General features: G+C 45.9%; 2 protein-coding genes across 25 annotated transcripts in view; one reads left to right on the plus strand and one right to left on the minus strand.

Annotated features, from left to right (window-relative positions):
* The window catches only part of LOC119172939 (uncharacterized), a 1,216,589-nt gene that overhangs the window by 549,657 nt on the left and 645,368 nt on the right, over positions 1-21,564 (plus strand). For 14 of the 22 annotated variants that reach the window (XR_012894686.1, XR_012894685.1, XR_012894688.1 and 11 more), the window contains 3 exons: positions 4,748-5,030; positions 6,012-6,114; positions 9,475-9,686. The exons of the other annotated variants lie outside the window; for them this stretch is intronic. Coding sequence is in view for 10 of the 14 variants with exons in the window: in XM_075891724.1 (XP_075747839.1) it covers positions 4,748-5,030; positions 6,012-6,114; positions 9,475-9,686 (598 nt within the window). In the remaining 4 variants the exon portion in view is untranslated. The remainder of the gene's footprint in view (positions 1-4,747; positions 5,031-6,011; positions 6,115-9,474; positions 9,687-21,564) is intronic. 22 annotated transcript variants of the gene reach the window in all.
* Positions 1-21,564, minus strand: part of LOC142813823 (uncharacterized) — a 548,512-nt gene that overhangs the window by 298,582 nt on the left and 228,366 nt on the right. The window lies entirely within an intron of this gene.

A 21,564-nucleotide genomic window follows, 5' to 3' on the forward strand; every position in this document is an offset into this window, starting at 1 on the left:
TTTTAGCACTGTCTTCACTCTCCCTTTTCACTAATTTTTGCGTTTGTTTTCCGAATTTTTTTACCGACCTTTCATGTAACGAAATTGTATTTATAACGATTTTTTCCAAGACTTTCGTAATTTCATTATGTCCAAGTTTAACTGTATGTGGTTATCGAATCCAATGCAAAATAATATTCGAAACTTTCGAATATTCACACAACCTACTTGGTTTTGAAGGCACACACAGCCAGCACCGTTTTCCGTAATTGCCACACGAGAAACTACAGCCTCTGCAAGGCGATCATCACTGGCGACTACTAGTTGAGGGCACATGGTTAACGCAGCAGTAGATGAAAGGTGTGGTGTACACGTATCCCGAAGGAGTACAGCCACCAGCGTGGGTCCGGTCTTAGCGAGCCACAGGGCACGCGTTAACCGTCGCCGTGGCGGAAAACACGATACTGCTCAAGTCACAACACTTTATTGTGGCAACACCAAACGCAGTACAGCCCGTTGCAAAAAGGCGCGGGGGGAAAGCAAGTAGGCTTATCCACGCCACGGGCACAAAGTACTACACAGGGTGCCACGAGCACGTCTCCGCGGTAAAGGTGATCCACCGAGACACCGGCACAAAGGCCCGGTTGCTCGAGCGAGGGCAAAGGCGCTCGCGTTGGCTTCGGAGGGAGACGGGTCGGCGTAGCTAGGCCACGCACTAGGACACCGTACTGCCCTTCGGCCGTGAGTACGCAGCGGGGCAACAAAAGGTGAGCGTTGCCGTCGGCGAAGCCCGACGAGCCCCGAGCGACGGGAGTCGCCGGACGGAAAAGGTAGCGTGGCTCACCGTTTGCAGTCCCGGAGAGTACTCACCGCTTCCGACGCAGCGCGCAAAAACCTCTCGGGAGGCTCCCCGCGCGGCGCCACAGTCAACATCCGCTACCGGGTGAGGGAGTTAAACGTCACTTCGCCCTTCCCAGCGCGGCAGACAGCAAAGGAGGGCAGACATGTCGGGACATGAGAATGGCAGAAAAGGCGGCAAAGCCCGCGCAAAGGCAGCGGGCCAGCCTCAATTCCCACATCCCCCTCTCCTAAATTTGCCCTTTACCGGTCTGCAAAAGGCAGCCGGACGTCACCCATGCAGTTAAAATGATACTGCTATGAGCGACAGCTAACCTCAGTCTAGCCCTGTTACTGCTGCTAAAAAAAGATCACAAATGAGAAACAAACCATAAATAACGAAGTAAACACATGACACTATAAAGATAACTGCGGAAGGGAGCACAGAAACGTGGCACTAGTGTTCGTGGTGCTGAAGGGGGATAGCGTCCACTGCGCGGAGGGGCGGAAAGGCGTGACAGTGTCCACTGGGTGCGATGCCCGAGTGCGAGGTCAGAGGTACGGGAAGAGGGCTGACTGATGGCTTGTTCCTGCTCTTGATAAGCCGCGAGTCCGACGAAAGCCGCTTCGGTTGTTCGGGGCCGCCCCGCATTTCTGGCTCGATGACGGAGCTGGACGTTGCGGGAAGCCGGGCCTCTCCAGTGGTCAGGGAGGCCGAACCCGAATTGGCTGCGAGGCGCCCTGGCGTTGGCCAGCAGCATATAGCTGCTTTCAGCTGGCCTCGCGCAGGAGCCATGGTGGGAACGGCAGCAGGGCTTCTTCGACGGTGGCCGAGAGCAGAGCACAGCCAGACGGTCTGATGTCAATGGGTCAATGCCCCCCCCCCAACACCTCCAGTGTCCGCATCGATGAGGGGGAAGCCGACGCACTCTTCGCGGGCTCGCACTGAAGCGTCACGCACTTACACACGCACAGAAGCACGCACGCACACACACCGCCGACAGCTGCGCGAGCGTAGGCGCAAAGCGTCCTTCGTCTCTCTCTAAGCACTGCGCCGTGCTCCCGACCGGCTTGCAGAAATTAGGTGCCTTTTCTCATCTTCTAACCACTACCACCACCACCGTCTCTCTCTCTCCCGGCAAGCACCGACACTCAAGGTCACACACAGCTCCCTTCGCGGTAGACGAAACGAACGCGGGAAAAAAAAAGTAAAAGGAGCAAAATGACACTCAAGATCTGGCAAAAAAACACAAAACACAGATAACACTTATATTAGAAAAAAAACATAAAATACACATGAACACTTGAAAAAAAAAGAAACACTGGCAGCAGACACGGCGGGGTCAACTTCTTTACGAGAAAAGGCCGTAAAGAAGCTAACCTATACTGAGGCTAGACAGTAAACTGAGGGCCTTCGGTTGCGGAGAAGTCCACCGTCCGGCGCGAAATCACAAAGGTGACCGCTTCCTCAGATTATACCGGTGTGGGGTCCGAATGCGGTCCGCCGCTCGGGGTGTGCCCGTTGCTTGCGCGAAGTGCCGCAGGGCACTGGCGCAAGCTCATCAGACCATGACAAAGGGCTTCAGGTCTGCGATGTGGGCATGGCTGAGTTTTCCCAAAGGGGATCTTTCAGCTAGTACGCGCCACGGACGCTCACTGACAATCGGTTCATAAGACCGGGCGACTTTCCAACCCTTGGCTCAACCGTTTGTCAGATGTGACAGGCACGGAATAGCGATAAAAGCCACGCTTCAACCCGGGCCAGGTCACAACATTGCTCAGTTTGCAAAAACTTTCGAGCCACGCAGGTGATCGGCCATGGGTTCGTCGTGAGAGGATCGCAACAGTGCGGCTCACAGACTTTTGGGCATAACCACCTTAAACGGGTCTGTGGACACGTCGTCAGTGGCTATATACTTCAGCAGGAGCCTGTCATGGTCCAAAAATGAATCCGCCGGGGACTCAGCGACACACGCTGTTTCAGCCCCCTAATCGCGCCCGCCGCAGAACAAGCAGCGTAACGGCGCTCCGCACCTCGTCAAGACGGTTTAACGGCGCCCGCCGCAGAGCAAGCAGCGTATACGGCGCTCCGTCCCTCCGAGATTCGAAACGGATCACCCTGCTGAGCCTTCCGTAGCTCTTCGCTGCTGAAAGCGATTCTTATTCTCCCAAATGGGGGAGTCTGGTATCGCGCCCACTCAGGACCGCAGCAACCGCCGCGTGAGTCGGCGTTACAGGTTCGCTCTCGGCCTCGTGGCCTTCGGAAAGCTCCCTCACTCGGCCGCTTCACGGTGCGCCGCTTACCTGGTTAGCAGCCAAGGTTTGTCCGCATGGGGACTCACCTTTCTCGCCGAATGGCGGCGAAGCTGCTGTTTCGCCCCCGACGCTTGCATGTGCTAAGGCACCGCGAGCGGCCGTCGCACCGAAATCCAGGTTCTCGGCAGACAACAGGGGGCACGAGATAGCGCGTCAGCTACCACGTAGGAGTGTATTCACCACGAAAAGGGGTGACGACACGGGCGAGCGCCGAAGGGCGCCCGTAGATAGAGGCGGTGGCCTCTTTGTGCAACGCAGCATGCCACGAAAAAGACATGTTGCGACGAGCCCGAATCGCGCAGGCGAACTGACTCGCTAAGAGCAGTCAAAAGCTAGAGCTTTTGATACCGCGTTGGGCGCCAGTGTGGTGTACAAGTATCCCGAAGGAGTACGGCCACCAGCGTGGGTCCGGTCTTAGCGAGCCGCAGGGCACGCGTTAATTGTCGCCGTGGCGGAAAACACGATACTGCTCAAGTCGCAACACTTTATTGTGGCAACATCAAACGCAGTACAGCCCGTTGCAAAAAGGCGCGGCGGGAAAGCAAGTAGGCTTATCCACGCCACGGGCACAAAGTACTACACAGGGTGCCACGAGCACGTCTCCGCGGTAAATGTGATCCACCGAGACACCGGAACAAAGGCCCGGTTGCTCGAGCGAGGGCAAAGGCGCTCGCGTTGGCTTCTGAGGGAGACGGGTCGGCGTAGCTAGGCCACGCACTAGGACACCGTACTGCCCTTCGGCCGTGAGTACGCAGTGGGGCAACAAAAGGTGAGCGTTGCCGTAGGCGAAGCCCGACGAGCCCCGAGCGACGGGAGTCGCCGGACGGAAAAGGTAGCGTGGCTCACCGTTTGCAGTCCCGGAGAGTACTCACCGCTTCCGACGCAGCGCACGAAAACCTCTCGGGAGGCTCCCCGCACGGCGCCACAGTCAACATCCGCTACCGGGTGAGGGAGTTAAACGTCACTCCGCCCTTCCCAGCGCGGCAGAACGCAAAGGAGGGCAGACATGTCGGAACATGAGAATGGAAGAAAAGGCAGCAAAGCCCGCGCAAAGGCAGCGGGCCAGCCTCAATTCCCACAAAGGCAAAAAGACGTAAGCAGGAATAGAAGTGATGTGGCGTGCCTGGCATTCAGTTTTCAATTGGTCTCAAGGAAAGCTTTGAACCACGCTTCCTTGGCAGCCATCTGCGCCATCTCGTACGTTCACATATGTCCCAGGAAGACATATGCGAATTCTTTCGTCAGAAATGTATTTTGATAGTTGTTCTGATCATGCAATATTTTTGGAGATACCCTCAAATTCGCCCCCCTTCGAGACTCGCACCTTCTACTGGAAAGCCCTACCCTCACGTGTTTGGTCACTCCAAGCCATTATAAGACCACAACAGCGGTGTTTACGACCCCCTCCTGATCTGGAAGCCTCCCGAATTCAAAATCCCTGAACTCTGCAAATATGCATATGAATACCGGACTGTGAGAATATTTTGTGTGCGCCCAAATAATTTGAATCGTCAAGATTGTTACCAGTAGGTAACAATCATTGCCATTCATTCTCATGCTTATGTGTCACTTTCCTTCACAACAGTGTGTGCGACGAGTAATGTCCTGTGTGCAGCGATCGTCCCCTCCCTCCTGGCAGGGAGCAGTGCTTCGGGCGGATGCACAGGGGCCCGCCTTCATGCTCGCTGCCGCAATCGCCGAGTATCCGGCTACACATGAGCCACATGCACGGCTACCCTGCTCAGTCGTACGGGGTGGCCCCTCAACCTCCCACTTCTTCCAGCCTGGTGTCCGGCTTTGCCAGCGGCCGGTTCCACGGGAACGCCGCTCCTGCAGAGCCATTGCACCAACACGTCCACTGCAATGTGGAAATTGGAGACTCCTGCGCATGCACCATGGTAGGTTTGGGTGGACAAGGGTGTTGAGGCAGGGCACTCGTATCAGGGCCCCTGGAATCCTCCTCATGCTGTCCGTACATGTGAACACTCCTGTGTAGTAAGACGTGCTTGTGGTGCATTGTTATAGTATATTTTTTTGTTGTTATGCTCCTTCAAATATAACCAGCTGTGTCTGCTTTTTTGCCCATTTTTGTGCTGGGAAGTTGGACTTTCAGATCTAATGCTGAGGTTAGGTGTTCTCGTGAAAATCGGTTGCAGGGCATCCTATAGCACTTTTAATGAATCTTGGGTGCAAAAGTTTTTTTTTATGCATGCATTGATTTTTCAGCTTTTTCTAACCTCTTTTGGGGGTAGCGTACATTAGCAGCCTGAGTAGAGACTACATTTACCATAAACTTGTGGTATAAGGCAACTAACTCTTAAAATTTTAATTGCAAAAGTGACACCTTCTGTGCACCTCTTCTGTATTCACAGTTGGTGCAGCCCGCCGGACCTGTTTATGCCAAGACTCTGCTTCCCTCTCCCCCTCCCCGTGTTTCTTTAAGCTAACAGAGAAACCTGAAAACTGAGGAACAGTTGCTAGTTACAGTACACAAGTTGTGTGTTTCTGCAGAAAGCAGTGAGATTGACAGGTGATCTCTGTCCATGTACTGCGTTTTAACAATGATCAGAAAAGTTTGGAGGAGAAATTAATGTCAAGGTAACTTATCACACCATTGGACAGCAGTTAATAATTGTAATTCTTCACTTTTTCTTCTGTTGTGGAAGACTGGTGGCAAACGTATCGACTGCTGAGAGAAACTGCCACACTTGACGCCACAGCAAAAAGAGTGTGTATGTCTCGCATACACTGATGTCCACCTACTTCAGCACAAGCCTAGTTGAGGTATAGGATAGTGTTCATTGAGCGCTCCAATTGCTTGCTAAGAACCTACATTGAAAGTTTGTCAGAGTTGAAACAAAAGCTTATGGTTTTTTCAGGGTACTGGACCACCCGGTGCTGAGCCTTGCAGAACCTATGCAAGCTGTATTAGCTATGGGGAGCCATACAACATGGTGCTGGGTCACACTCATGTTTACCCAGGTGAGTATATTTCAGAGCTAAAAAGCAGAGCAGGGCCTCTCAAGTACGCTTTTCACAAGGCCGAAACAGAAAAGTGCGGCAGCCAGAAAAAGTGTCACATGGACATTAGCTTAAAAACCGTGACCAATGCCGTGTTTTCACAAAGCTATGCAACCCCCATTTCTAAGCACCACCCCTGTTTTCACAAGGAATACAGTTAACATTCGGTTTTCCCAGAAGTTCCGGACATGCCTGATTCCCGGACTTATCTCCAGCACCGTCAAGTTCTCCATAGAATCAATGTATTAAAAAGTCCGACATTTCGGATACCTACAGCATTCGCCATCCGATTTTTCGGACTATTTATTGCTAACCGCAGACTTGAAGTCACCATCAATGCCGCAATTTTGGTTTTCGAATCCTCGAACCCACCATTCTCTCATCGCTTGGGTACCGCGTCGCGGCTGCCATGCCCTCGAAACGGCAACTTACTCAATCCTGCACACGCCAATTCATTGCCCGCCGTAGCATAGTGTTCAAACCTGTGGTCAATCCTCTCTATTCGTTCACGTGTTGTTCTGTCATCTATGCAGCAGATTGTGTGCTGCTGCATGCCATCTTCAGCATTCATGTTTCCTCATCTTCTGCAGCCATGGAGTTTCTAGCTGTGTGGTGCTACGGTTTTCGTTGAGCGAATTTGCCGAGGCCGCAGAGTGAGTGCGTGTATGACGAACTTCTATCCACAGAGGTTATCTTCGATGATCTGCGCGCTGCCGGCCTGTTGATACCAGCCGCAATAACCTTTGAGTGCTTTGCCAATGCTGACGAAACGCTCGAGCTGTAGTGCAGTTGACCGATTACGAAATCATTCATTGAGTCACAGAGGATTCCGACACCTCCGACACTATGATTGAAGAGGCAGTGCTTACACGGCCAGTGACCTCGTAGTGGATGCGAGCACTGATAAACACTGTTATTGGTGTACAGCGACATCATGGCCATAACTGAAATTGAAGCAGACATCATTGTGGGTAATCGGAAGGCTTTGCAAAAGAAGATAAGCAACTTTTGGTGCTTAAGTCATGCAACCTGGTAATGTGTGAGCGGCAGGTTGACCTAGGTGTGAACAAGGTCTCCGAATGGGCAGAGGAAAACGAAATCCGGCTGAACCCACAAAAAAGCACGTGTGTCTTGTTCTCCCGAAAGAGAGGTATGCACTCAGAACCCGACATTCAACTGAATGGTCAACATCTGCCTGTTAATGCCTAGCATACATTTTTAGGTCTTATCTTGGACGAAAAGCTAACCTTCATACCGCACATCAAGTATTTAGAAACAAAATGTGTAAAAGCCATGAATGTTCTAAAGGTGTTGTCACATACTACGGGGGATAGTGACAGGAAATGTCTCATGAATTTGTATAGAAGCCTCATTCGCACCCGCTTAGATTATGGGGCCGTTGTTTATTAGTCTGCGACTCAATGTGCTCTGATGATGCTGGACCCCATGCACCATTTGGGAACTCGCCTTTCTTTGGGTGCTTTTCGCACTAGCCCCATGGAAAGCCTGTATTTCACAATCAATGATCAGTCTTATTGTGACCTGTTCCATAACCATCTTTCATTGAGGCAGCCTTACTCGCTTCGTGTGACAGGCCTCGCTGAGGATACAGATAGGCCACATCTAGAACACTGTTTGATGGCTCTTGCTGCATATCTGCCGCCGTGGCAGTGGCAGCTTATAGACTGCGACATATTTTTTGTAGAAGTCCCAAAGCATGCTCCTGTTGCACACATCCGCACATGCTTTCATGAACTCCTTCATAAATGCAGTTGTTCCGAGTTCTACACCGATGCCTCAAAGACGAATACTTCTGTCTCATACGCTGCGGTCGGCCCATCCTTTTCAGATGCCGGTACCCTTCATCCTATCACAAGCATCTTTACTGCAGAAGCTCATGCGATACTTGCAGCCAATAAACACATTAAACAAATAAACCTACAAACTGCAGTAATATACGCAGATTCCCTAAGTGTAATAAAAACCCCCAAAACGCTGAAAAATAAACACAAACATTCTGTCCTTGTATCTCTCTACTCACTCCTATGCACAGTATACTCAGTCAAACAGCGTGTTGTAATGTACTGGGCGTCATGACACCGCGAAGTAGAAGAAAACAAATTGGCAGACCACGTGGCTGCATCCGCCAAGCCAACCAATGCCAATAAAACAATGGCGATCTCTGCACTCGACCTGAAACCTGTATCCCCCCAGGAAACCTCAGGGCTTTTTGGCTGTGCACATGGGATACACACACACGAAATAAACTGCATGTTACCAAGCCGCAACTCGGTCAGTGGCCGGCAGTATCTAAGTCACGCCGCACACAAGTTACACTAACAAGGCTAAGGATAGGACACACATACACAACACACTCATACCTTTTGTCTGGTGATGATCCACCATTGTGTGAGAGATGTGGTGAAGCACAAACTGTGCTTCACAATTTTAAATGAATGTAAGAAGTTAGACACCTTTAGAAAACAATTCTTCGCATTAGCCTACCAACTACAAATAAGACTCAACCCTGCACTGTTCATCAGTAGGGAACCACTTTTCAAACCCGAGTCACAGCTGTCATTTTTAAAGCAGGCGCAAGACTTTCAAGTGATTTACCCAGGAAATTCGTAGCACGACCTCTGAAGAGAGGTTGCTGCTACGGTTACTACAAAAACACAGCACATGCCTCCCGACCCTTGTATACAAAGGCGTTCAAGAGGCATTTGTGCCAATACCACTTATCACCACAGTTTACCATCACGATCCTTCACGACCCATTCTCACAAAAAACCTTTCACATCACTGTCATACTTTTAATAGTGCTATGTTTTACCCACCACAGTGTGTGGAATTTTAAGGCCCTTATACAGCCACAGCCACCTACCATAAACATTGTCCACATCCCTCGTCTCATTAAATGATGCTCTTTGGCCATCATGTGGCTCTTGCACCACAAAGCACCACTCATCATCATCCATTAAGCCAGTAAATGATGCTGGTTTCAGGTAGTGCCGATGCGTGTTTGTATGTTTATGTTCTGAAAATGCATCAAATGTTCAAGAATGTGTTTGCTGCGTGGCATTAATTATCTGAGCCTGAAATTGCATCATCAATTTTTGTTGCAGTGGAATGGCTGGAAAAAAGTGTTTGTTGAGGCAAGAATATTTTTGCAATTTTTGTTGTTGTTGTAGGGGAAATTTTCTTGAAGCAGCATTCTTCGTAGCAGGGTTCCACTGTACATCTTGCAATACATTCAGGCGCATGCAAATCTAGTTTGCATTCACCTGGAGTGCTTACAGTCTCTGTGTTCTCTCCCAACAGCATTGACAAGCTTTCACGTCACCTACCTGGCTCCGCCAAATCCTCTTCCTCCCCCACTCCAGAATTCGAGCCCTGGCCTGAACATGGGGTTGGGACAGCCAAGCTCACCGTACCAGGCGTTCTTCACCGTGCCGTCTGCACACTTCGAGATTGCGCCTTTCTCGGCTGCCGTATTTGTTCACATGAACCCATCTCACACCAGGCTCTGGCATGTAAGGACACAGTGGTGTACCATCCAGTGGGTCACATCGACCAGTGAATACCTAAAAAAGTTCTCATGCTCATTTTATTCAGCAGAACCTCATTAATTTGAACTCAATTATTTCGAAATTTCACTTGATTCGAAGGATTTTCACGATCCCGTATTTTGCAATGTAAGCTTGTCTTGATTATTTGCAGCGGTGGCCGGCACCTGTCCGGTTAATTTGAAAGCTTTGGATGCTTGTGCCAGTTCCAAATCCCGATTCCTGCACAAATCTGCGGAAACGACGACTCTTAATAGCCACAAGGCAATGCAACGTAGCAATTCTAATGAGTTGCAGCTAAAGCACTGCAGCTTCGCTACTTCCAGAGAGAGGGAAAAAAAAGGCCTCGTGGTGAACCGAAACATGCGCCTGCAGCAAACGAGACATGCATCATTGCAATTCTGTGGTGATGCTTGGGCAGCAGATCGCATGTTTCTCGCAACTTCAGCGGGTCATAATTTACCCAGTCTTCTGGGATAGCAAAGAAATTAATGAAAGTAAGTTTGGCGGAAAACACTATGTATGCAAACCTCCAATTGCCGGTTGCTCCAGCAATTAGTGCCTTTGTAGTGCTGGCGGAGTCGTTGCCACCAACACCTACTTCGAAAACTAAGTCTGGAAGTTTCGAAGATAATTTTTCTCAGCCATAACAGATCATGAGTTTCATCATACTCATCATCATCATCATCAGCCTGACTACGTCCACTGCAGGACAAAGGCCTCTCCCATGTTCCGCCAGTTAACCCGGTCCTGTGCTTGCTGCTGCCAATTTATACCCGCAAACTTCTTAATCTCATCTGCCCACCTAACCTTCTGTCTCCCCCTAACCCGCTTCCCTTCTCTGGGAATCCAGTCAGTTACCCTTAATGACCAGCGGTTATCCTGTCTACGCGCTACATGCCCTGCCCATGTCCATTTCTTCATCTTGATTTCAGCTATGATATCCTTAACCCCCGTTTGTTCCCTAATCCACTCTGCTCTCTTCTTGTCTCTTAAGGTTACACCTACCATTTTTCTTTCCATTGCTCGCTGCGTCGTCCTCAATTTACTCATCATACTGGCCATTATAAATTCCTAATTATACTAGAAAGAATGTGCGAATGGTCGCATCATGATGTGCTGACGCAGCAAGGAGCAGGCAACATGCTGCCCGCGTGTTACTGTGTTGCATTGAAGATGTCTCTTTTCTGCAGGCGCACATTGCAGTTGATTATGAATGCGTTTTTTTTTCGATGGCCGCAGAGAGGCCCATCGTTTTCCTGAGTTTCTGGCAACATTAGGGCCTGGTATTGGGGGAAAACATAGCCCTTGGAGTCGCAAGCTAGCCGGCACAGCAAATGACAAGCTCTGATTACTTCTAATACAGTCGAGCCCACATATAACGGCCCCACTTAAAACGAACTTTGGCTTAAAACGAATAATGTCCGCGTGACCGTGGAAATATACATTGGTTCTATGGCACAAAATCGCACTTACAATGAACATCTTCGAGCGCCGCTGATTGGTTACAGCGAACGAAGTCGGCAATCTGCCGACTTCCCGGGAAACCAAATAAAACACAGCTTTTAAAAAAAGTTGTGAGTGAAAACACCAAATTTTTTGCCCCAAAAATTTCGTGATGCACATGTTTCGAAGAGCAGGAAGGATAAGGGCGGTCTCAAGTTTATTTCAAACGGCAGAGTGCTTTTCGCCGAGGCCCGTGGCATAAGCTGCATGAGGCAATGGCTCCTAAGTTTCGGCGTTCTCGCAATCAGATTCCTCCGAGTCACTCTTGCCGCGTACTTAATTCACAATGCCCTAATACATGCTTTCACGGTGTCAGCATCATCATCGGCTGTAATTAAACCATCGCAACTGATGTTCCACCCGCCCTGCCAGGTCGGAGTCAACGACACGCTGCCAAAAATCGCCACCGGAGTGGTCCTGTTGGGCATCTTCAGGCTCGGCATCAGGCTCGACGTCAACGAAGTCGGCCTTGCGAAAACAGTTTCGTGCGCCGCACGTAGCTGTCACCGCTGCCCTCGAAATATTCACCATCTCCACAGCTGAATACCGGCACGCCTGAAATGGCATAATGCGCACGCCTTGGGCGTGCGGATTATGCCGCTCGTCCGCCATTACGCGGACGAGCGGCGTGAAAAAGCCATCTTGACGACACACGCACACACCGAGAGCGAGCAAGGCGCACATGCACAACACACATGCTAGAATGAGTGGTATAGCTCTGGGCCTGTTTCTAGTCTAAAAACAACTTCTGAATTCGAGTCAGCGTGGCTGGCTTCGCAGAGCGTTGGAGATGGGGGAAGGAGTTGTGTCTAGAGAGAAGAGCAGATTGGCGAGAGAATGGCAAGGACTTTCGATAGAGTGAAGAGAAGGGAGGATACGGCAGGAAGGAGACCTTGAAAACTAAAACACGCGGAAGCGAGGCAGATCGGGCAGCTTGCTTGACAGGTCAGCGAAACGCGCAACATGCACACAGACGTGCTCACAGGTCTATGGACGGCTGCCTGGATCGGCACGTGCGGTGGTGTTCAAAGAAGTGGTGGCTGTGGTCAAAGAATCGTGTTGTTGCGCTGGGGGGTTTTCGTGGCCTCACCGACTTGGATATTTTGTGATTCGTTCCGTGCAAATTAACAGCCGTTTTTACGTTTCCCCACACGTGCGGAGGGTATGCTGAGAACAGGTCCTAAACACGAAAAGAATCACGAATCGTCATAGTGGGTAGGGTAGCGTACGCCTGTGCACTAGAACGATGTGACAAGACAAGATGCGGACGATATGATACAGACGATGTTGGCAAATGGTCTGGTCACTCCAGGCCGGCGATGTCGCGCCATTCCCCATAGTCATGTCCAGCGATTCTTTTTTTCATGATTCAAAAATAAACGAACAAGCAGTATTTTATTGCGTCTCTTGGTGCACAGAAGGTTCTTTTTAGTGGAGCTGGATAGATTACTAGTGATCAATTGTAGGTGGTTCGTCTGACAACATTGGGATCATTTTGAGAATGTCCTGCAGGGGTGCATGTATTCTTGTGAATTTAACGAAATTGCTTATAAGCAGAGCACTGCTGTTTATAATATTGTCGTTTCAGATGTTGTCATACATTGAGCTTTCACTCGGCGTAAATTGTTATTTGACTTCAGTGTCCCTTTAAGGGTCCCCCAGTTTTTCGCTAAGTTATTTTCGGCTGTCACTTAGTAAAGTTGCACATATAATTGCATTGAAATAGGCAAAAAAATTATTTTATATTAAAGTCAATTCTCACATCTGCTATTATTAAAATTTTAAGTATGTTTCAGGTACTCTACTGTGTTTGCACGCACGCATTAGGATTGTTGCCACTATGATAAAAAGGTCTACTTATAATTAGGTCCAATAAACTTTTGAGTTAGCTATAGGTATGCTGACTTTGGATGTAGGCGCGTAAGCCTGTACTACTCTCATCTTGTGTCTTTTGTTCAGTTTAATTACAATACCTACCACCCTTTCATGAATGCTATAGTATTCCTCTATGTTGCCAGCTATGTTTCTGTGAATTAGGAACCCCACTCCCAGTTCTCTTCTGTCTGCCAAGCCCCGATAGCAAAGGACGTGCCCATTCTGTAGCACAGTATACGCCTCATCTGTCCTCCTAACCTCACTGAGCCCTATTATATCCCATTTAACACCCTCTAGCTCCTCGAATAGTACAGCTAGACTTCCCTCACTAGATAAGGTTCTAGCGTTAAATGTTGCCAAGTTCAGGTTCCAATGGCAGCCTGTCTGGATCCAGAGATTCTTAGCACCTTCTGCTGCGTTGCAGATCTGACCGCCGCCGTGGTCATTTGCTTCGCAGCTACTGGGGACTGAGGGCCGTGAGTAGCTGTAGTATATAAGCTATTTACAAAGGTATTTGCTAACAGAGTAAAGAAAACATTGGAATTCAATCAACCAAAGGAACAAGCAGGATTTAGAACAGGCTACTCAACAATCGACCACATTCATACTATCAATCAGGTAATAGAGAAATGCTCAGAGTATAACCAACCACTATACATAGCCTTCATAGATTACGAGAAGGCATTTGATTCAGTAGAAATATCAGCCGTCATGCAGACACTGCGGAATCAGGGCATAGATGAAGTATATATAAACATTCTGGAAGAAATCTACAGGGGATCAACTGCTACCATAGTGCTTCATAAAGAAAGCAACAGAATACCAATCAAGAAGGGTGTATGACAGGGGGACACAATGTCCCCAATGCTATTTACCGCGTGCTTACAGGAGGTTTTCAGAAGCCTAGAATGGGAACAGTTAGGGATAAGAGTTATAGGAGAATACCTTAGTAACTTGCGCTTCGCTGATGACATTGCATTGCTGAGTACCTCAGGGGACAAATTGCAACTCATGATTACGGAGTTAGACAAGGAGAGCAGAAAGGTGGGTCTTAAAATTAATCTGCAGAAAACGAAAGTAATGTACAACAACCTCGGAAAGGAGCAGCGCTTCGAGATAGGTAATAGTGCACTTGAAGTTGTAAAAGACTATGTCTACTTAGGGCAGGTAATAACCGCAGAGCCTAACCACGAGATTCAAGTAACTAGAAGAATAAGAATGAGGTGGAGCACATTCGGCAAGCACTCTCAAATTATAACAGGTAGATTGCCACTATCCCTCAAGAGGAAGGTATATAACAGCTGTATCTTGCCGGTACTTAGCTACGGAGCAGAAACCTGGAGACTTACAAAGAGGGTTCAGCTTAAATTGAGGACGACATAGCGAGCAATAGAAAGAAAAATGGTAGGTGTAACCTTAAGAGACAAGAAGAGAGCAAAGTGGATTAGGGGACAAACGGGGGTTAAGAATATCATAGTTGAAATAAAGAAGAGGAAATGGACATGGGCCGGGCATGTAGCACGTAGACAGGATAACCGCTGGTCATTAAGGGTAACTAACTGGATTCCCAGAGAAGGAAAGCGGGTTAGGGGGAGACAGAAGGTTAGGTGGGCAGATGAGATTAAGAAGTTAAGAAGATTAAGTAGTCGTCTGTCTTGCTTACGTGTTGTTCTTCTATTGTCCTAGTCACACTGTGACTTCCTATGGCTAGAAGAAGCCTTGTTTGCTCGAGCGTGTGATGATTATATGGAGACGTTTCTATAGCCCTACTGAAACGTTCCGCATATACGTATCCGTACATACGCAATTATTGGACTACGGAAAGCCGCATCATGCGGAAAGATGCGAACATCGGCAGCTTACGGAAAGCGCCATATCATGCGAAAAGATGCGGACATCCGCAGCTTACGGAAAGCGCCATATTGCGCAGAAAGTTGCGGACATCCGCAGCTTACGGAAAGTGCCATATCATGCTAAATTACCCGATAAGCAGCTTACGGAAATTAGCATAATGCAGAAACTATGCAGCTATCTGCTGCATCTTGCAAAGATCAAATGGACATCCTAGATCTCGAGTAAAAGCAATTGGCCATTGACGTTGTTTGCAAAAGCAAGTACTGTGTAGAAATATATATGAATATTTCATTCTTAATATGTTGCATGAAGGTGAAATATGTTTGCTATCTGAAACAGCCTTGATGAGTAAACAAAGGCTTGAAAGAAACAAATGTGTTAAGAAGCTACTTAATGAGGGATTGAATCATCGGCATCTTTCTAATTGTCGTGATGCGGAAGCAAAATTACTTTTCAAATAGAATACATTACAAAACTACTAAATAACATGCTAGCGATCATAAATGGTGGTTACATTGCAACACATTAATGCAGTGTTCTATGCAAGACCTAAAGAGCTTATAAAGTTATTATTATCAATAGAGAAGCATTATTATACACACCAGCCCTGCTACAATCAATATATTTTTTTATTTGTCTGTATGCTCCAGCTGAGAATGGTGACATTGCAGCGTTGATGGTACACAAATGAGGTGACTACACCGTAATTTCATGAGCTCCACCTAAGCCACAGGATGGTGGCACAAAACACAATGTAACAGCAATTTTAGAACGAAATGTTTAAACATAAATAATAATCATAGCACTGTGAAAATGTGGCGCTGTGTTTGTATCATGAACGCCTTGTGGAGATCGGCGAAATGCTGCTTGAGGCTCCGGCACCACTGTAAATTTGAAAGGTCACTGCCATAGAACTTGTGTGTCCTTCATAAGCACCTGGAAATGAAAATAATTGGCACAAATAATGTCAGAGACACATGTTAGCACATTAGTTCACATACACAAGAAATATAACACACAGAATGAAACTGAAAATGTAAGGCGCACAATCCTTCATGTTATGCATATGTTAATAATAGAACGAATGAGTGTATAAATTAGTTCTGCCACATCAAAAAAAAACAACATGCTTATCACAGTGAAAATAACTAGGTTGTCACGCTTTTCAATAGTAGAGATAATCGATTAATATGTCCTTATGAAATTATGATTTAAATGCTTCCTGCACAGTAAAACTTTAGAAACTGCAAGTGAAAGCTCTCAATGTACATTTAATAGTGTGTGCATGTATATCTGCTGCCTTTATACTATACAGTTTGTGCACAAAATTGGCATCTTGAACAATTTTGAGAGTTAAACCTATGTAACTTATGAAGGTTAAAATCACCATGAAAGCAAGCAGGACAAGGCAGGTGCCATTAAATATCTGTGCAAGCCAGATAACTATAACCGAACTGCACACATATAGGGGAGCAAGAGTACCAGAAATTCGGCTGCTGACCCACAGGTCGCGGTATCAAATCCCGGCTCCATTTCCGATGGAGGCAGAAATGCTGTAGGCACGTGTGCTGATTTGGGTGTACGTTAAAGAACCCCAAGTGGTCGAAGTTTCCAGTGCCCTCCACTACGGCCTCTCTCATAATCATATCGTGGTTTTCGGACGTGAAACCCCACATATAAATCAAGAATAACAGAAATAAACTGCCAACAGAAAAGTTGGGTGCATGTGCTATCTGTAAGTGCTTACACCTTACTACATACAGCATGCTCATTCCATTTTAAATACCAATATTGAAAATAACTGCTCTATTAGGAATATAAAAGGTAAGGTAGAACTGAACGACCCTACAAAAAGTGACCCTATTATGACAACACGTTTTCTTATAACAAAATTGACTAAGACTCTGAAATATCATTATGCAAGAAAACATCTTCAAAAGAACAATCATGTTTGAAGTCATATATTTTTAATATGGCTACTATGACTATAACCAAGAAATCGACCTCAACATGGCTAATGTTAGTTTTTAAGGCCTCTGTTCACTAGACAACGAAATATACCACAAAAAGCACAGCGTTCAGGCAGAGCACCACACAAAAAAAGAAAGCAGTCCTTTTTGTTATTATCTACAATGCCTTTAAAATGGTATTTTTACCTCTACTTTCCACTTTTTATCGAAGTAACTGGTGTGAAACAAGTTAGCTCAAAATGCACTGTGCCTCCAAAACCTGTTGGTTGAATCTGAATTTTTTAAAAATGGTGAAGCTTGCACTAAATTAGGCTCCACAAGCCTTGGAACAGCGAGACTGCATGACTCTTAGGACTACTTTGGTTACTTGTGTTTTGTTTCTGGGCCTAAGCATAAAGACAAAGGCTTAACTGAATTGCTGCTAACAAACAAATGCTTTCGAAATTGCCGGAGCGTCAAAGGATGCTCAGACATTTGTTGTTTTTCGCACTGGGCTATTCTACACCAAACATACAAACCATACTGCCTGGCGACCATCACAGATGTATAGTTTAAAAAAATGATGGTAATTTACTCTTCTGAAAATAGCTATTTGCAGAAATGTTTTGAAGAGGAAAAAGTAGTGGTCACGTGGGTACCATCAGAATTTCGCAGAATGTCGTGCGGGTGTTATTTGTGAGAAAAATTTTGAAGTACCGCTTTTTCTTGCCATATAAAATTTGATCTACATATTAAGTAAAGGTGCTTCTTAAAGTATTTGAAGCCGAGTAACATTAGTGCAATTTTTCGGCTACATAGGCTTTGAAGAATTCAGCCAAACTGTTTATCGTTTGCATTTCTTGTATGGCAATACTGCACTTTGTATGAATATTTGAGCCACAAATACTCACTGCACAGAAGTTATATTTCACGAAAAAAAATAATGTTAGGTCCAGATTACAAATATCACTATATAATCGTTTTTGTCCACATTGAGATGCAACTTGAGCTGTGTGTTTGTCTAATTGAATATTACTTTTATGTGTAAGTTGAAAGCAAATAAACAGTTCTTGTTATATGGCAAGTGTTATCATTACAATTTTTGTTTAAATGAGGAAAATGATTTTTGAAGTCTCCTATTGAGGGCCATGGAGAACTTCGGAATGGAAGCTGTCGTATATCAAATGCAGAAAACAGCCACCATAAGAAAACTTCAAAAATTCATTTCTACTTTAAGACAAAGTGTAATCATATAACTTGCCATATAAAGAGAACTGCTTCCTTGCTTTTGATCTGGCAAAAAAATTGCACTAATATTACTGAGCTTCATGCACTACACACAATCACCTTTACTTAATACCTACACCGAATTTGGTGTAAAAGAGGCAGTATTTTTGAAACACTTTTTACTTTTCACAAACAACACCCAGACGACATCCTGGGAAGTCCAGAAGGCACCAACGTGGCCTAATATTTTGTTCTCTGCGATATATATTAGCATTTTGCTGTTTTCAATACAGTAACCGAGCACAATATTTTTTTTTTAAAACACATTTAGTACGGTTGGCAAAATGGCTGGGATGTTTGATGTGTAATTGCTTCACTGCCAGCATTTATTCTTCCGAAGCTCAAGCTATCACCTCTCTGTTACTGCCTCCCTCACATACAATGCCTGCATAGAAAAGAAAAAGAAAGGCAGGTCCGACAAAGTTTGCAAGGCAAGATATTTTCAAGTTGGATAAATTCATTACCATAAACAGCAGCAAAACAACATTCATTTTGAGTAGTCCAAGACACAAGCTATATACCAGCATACTAAGAGCCAAGCACAAACTTTTCATTTGAACATGTGTGGTGATAGACAGGAAGCACTTATTGCAAGACTGATCAGTCTGTAATTAACTGAATGAAGTACAATGCACTGTTCAATCCAACACCACATAGGCATCTTTGCTATAGCAAAGCCATGTGTCATTGATTCATGCATTAGATGGGACAATGCCAATGTAACAAAAAGGGTGAAAAAAGAAAACAAGGGAAAAAAAAGAAGAAAAGGGGGGATGCAAAGTAGGAGCAGTGTAGCACTACTTTTACTTCATCCCCCTTTTCTTTCTTCGTTTCTCTTCTTTTCTATCATTTATCTTTTTTTGCTTCCCTTACCCCCAACCTCCGACAGGAGAACACTTTGTATCAGCGCAACCTAACTTGAAAAGAAGCAAGGGCTGCACTCTTCTGCGTTATAGGTTTTTTTTTCTTTCAGACAAACATTTCCAACAGGCACACACGCCTACACCAAAAGATGATGTCATTACTGACCTTATTTAAACTAACACGCCAAGGATGACAAGGTGACTTCTAAAAATTAGGTCCTCCTTTCGCAACATCGGCCAGCCTGTCTGAGGCACTTCCACTGTTCACCCTGATTATTAGATGTTTCCATCTGTCGACTCACATCTTCACTTTGGATAACACTAAGACGAGCTTACATTGATGAATACCCACGAAAGTTTAGTGATGTATCATGTATGAGATTAAGCAACTCTGTTAAAAAATTATTGATAGCTTGCTTCCAGGCTTTTTATACTGTAGCCTAAAACTTCGTAATGTCTTCTATGAACATGAACCAGATTGACAACGTAATGCACAACATGCTTAAGAATACTGCGAGGAACATGATAACGACAAAACGACCGGCCACCCAAATTTTTCGCTGTACATGTTTATAAAATGTTCATGTACACCCAAACGAGGTGCTTATGATACAAGCCGAAAAAACCTACAAGTAGGGCCTTGGAGCCTTCTGGAAGTAGATGCGTTGCATTTTTTCTGTGGAGGACTTTACACCCATAAGTGAGGAACAAAACTCCTATATAATGAAGAATGTTGGCAGCTATCAGTTATAGAACAACCTAATGCAGCTAATCTTCCCCGACACATCTGTACATTTAGAGAGGTGACGTAGCTTCTGTGATTGTGGCAGTAACTCCAACAGGACCAGTGCGAAAATTGGCACTACTTGGCTAGACAAATGTCCAAACATGCCTGCCCGACTCCCTCTAGCCATCCCGGCTGAATCTGACACATGATTTCTTAACTGCTGGCTGGACAAAAACAAAACCACTGAAGCACTCACAATACACAGCGTGAAGTTCCTCTAAAGTGGTCAACTTCGTCTTCTGCGATGAAAGAGCAGCACAGTGTACTGATAAGGCACTCCTTGCAATGGCTTTCAATGCCACACAGTGACCATGATGTTCCTGTCGAAGAGAGCTTCGGGAGCTTGGAGGGTGCTTGCTCTTTTCTGGAGGCTGCTGCTGCTCCTCGTTTTCTGCTGAAGGTCAACCTGCACAAAGTTGTAGACAAGGCTTTAAGAGTTGTATATAATGATATGCAAATTTTCGCTGAACACACATTTTCTCGTGGCACACTGAGCAATTTCTTATAAAACTTCAGGCCTCGCATATGCAAACATTTACAATCGATCCGAAGATGCACTCGACTCTAAAGGAGCAAGTTTGTTATGTAGTGTATATAAAGAAAGGTCATTCAGCACAACCACAACTACAGTTGCACACGAAAACGACATTTTACACGATCCTGTTTATTTACATGGTCCATTTTATTTTATTTACACGGTCCATTTTACACGGTCCTGTTTTACACGATCTGGTCTGCATGAACTCTTGAACCGGGCACCTGATAGATTGAAAGACACACACAGAGTTTGAGACAAACCTAGTTTCCCGTGGAGCATCTTCTTGCACTATAACAACACATCTCAATTTAGTTAGTTGGTCAGAACGAGGTGAAAACAGCTCGCACTTGAAAAGCACGGGCAGAAGGAATGACGCCTGCACCCTGTGCTCCCTGTACATTCTCGTTGAGGGTGCAGTTTTCACCTTATCCTTATGCAATTTCGCATTTATAACATTGTTCGCTGCATAATCTTTGTGGCATTAAAGTGTGTGATACCGTCATGTGTATCCCATGTAATTTATAAAAATAGAATACAAGATAGCTTGATTCAAAAATAACAAAGTGCATCCAGTGCCATGTCCTGTAGCCATTCTTTAGGCAAGTGGCAGAATGATTTATTCTTCAAAACATATCTTACTTGTAACCACTAGAAGAGCTAACTCGTGCACTGGCAGATTATGTTTGCCTCTTCAGATTATAAGGTACCTTTGTTACACCAGAAAGTCTTCAAGAAGAATAGAAGTGTTGTAATTGTGAAGAAAGAAAAGTAGAAGGAAAAAAAGATAACCTGCCCTGTACAGGGACCGAGCCTGCGAACTTCGAATAACATGTCCGATGCTCTATCAACTGAGCTACCATGGCGGCTATCCCTCTTCCATTTTGTACGGTATATATGTGCATTTATACATGGAAGAGTAAGTCAGCGCTGCTTGTTACCATTATGGCGAGTGTGGAACGCCTTTTTTTTGCCTACTGGCAATTACATTACGATTGCAATTACGTTACGATTACTTCCAATATCCCTATACTTCTTTGGCAGCATTATACATCTGTCAGTTCTCAGAAAATCTGCTAGTCACAGGAGGTGGCAATGGTTCACCCTCCCACCTAAATGCATGTACTTGAACACATGCACAACTGATCAAAAAAAAAAAAAAGTCACACACCGCTAAGATTACTGAGAT

Source organism: Rhipicephalus microplus, chromosome 4, assembly GCF_043290135.1.
Source record: "Rhipicephalus microplus isolate Deutch F79 chromosome 4, USDA_Rmic, whole genome shotgun sequence".
NCBI lineage: Eukaryota > Metazoa > Arthropoda > Arachnida > Ixodida > Ixodidae > Rhipicephalus > Rhipicephalus microplus.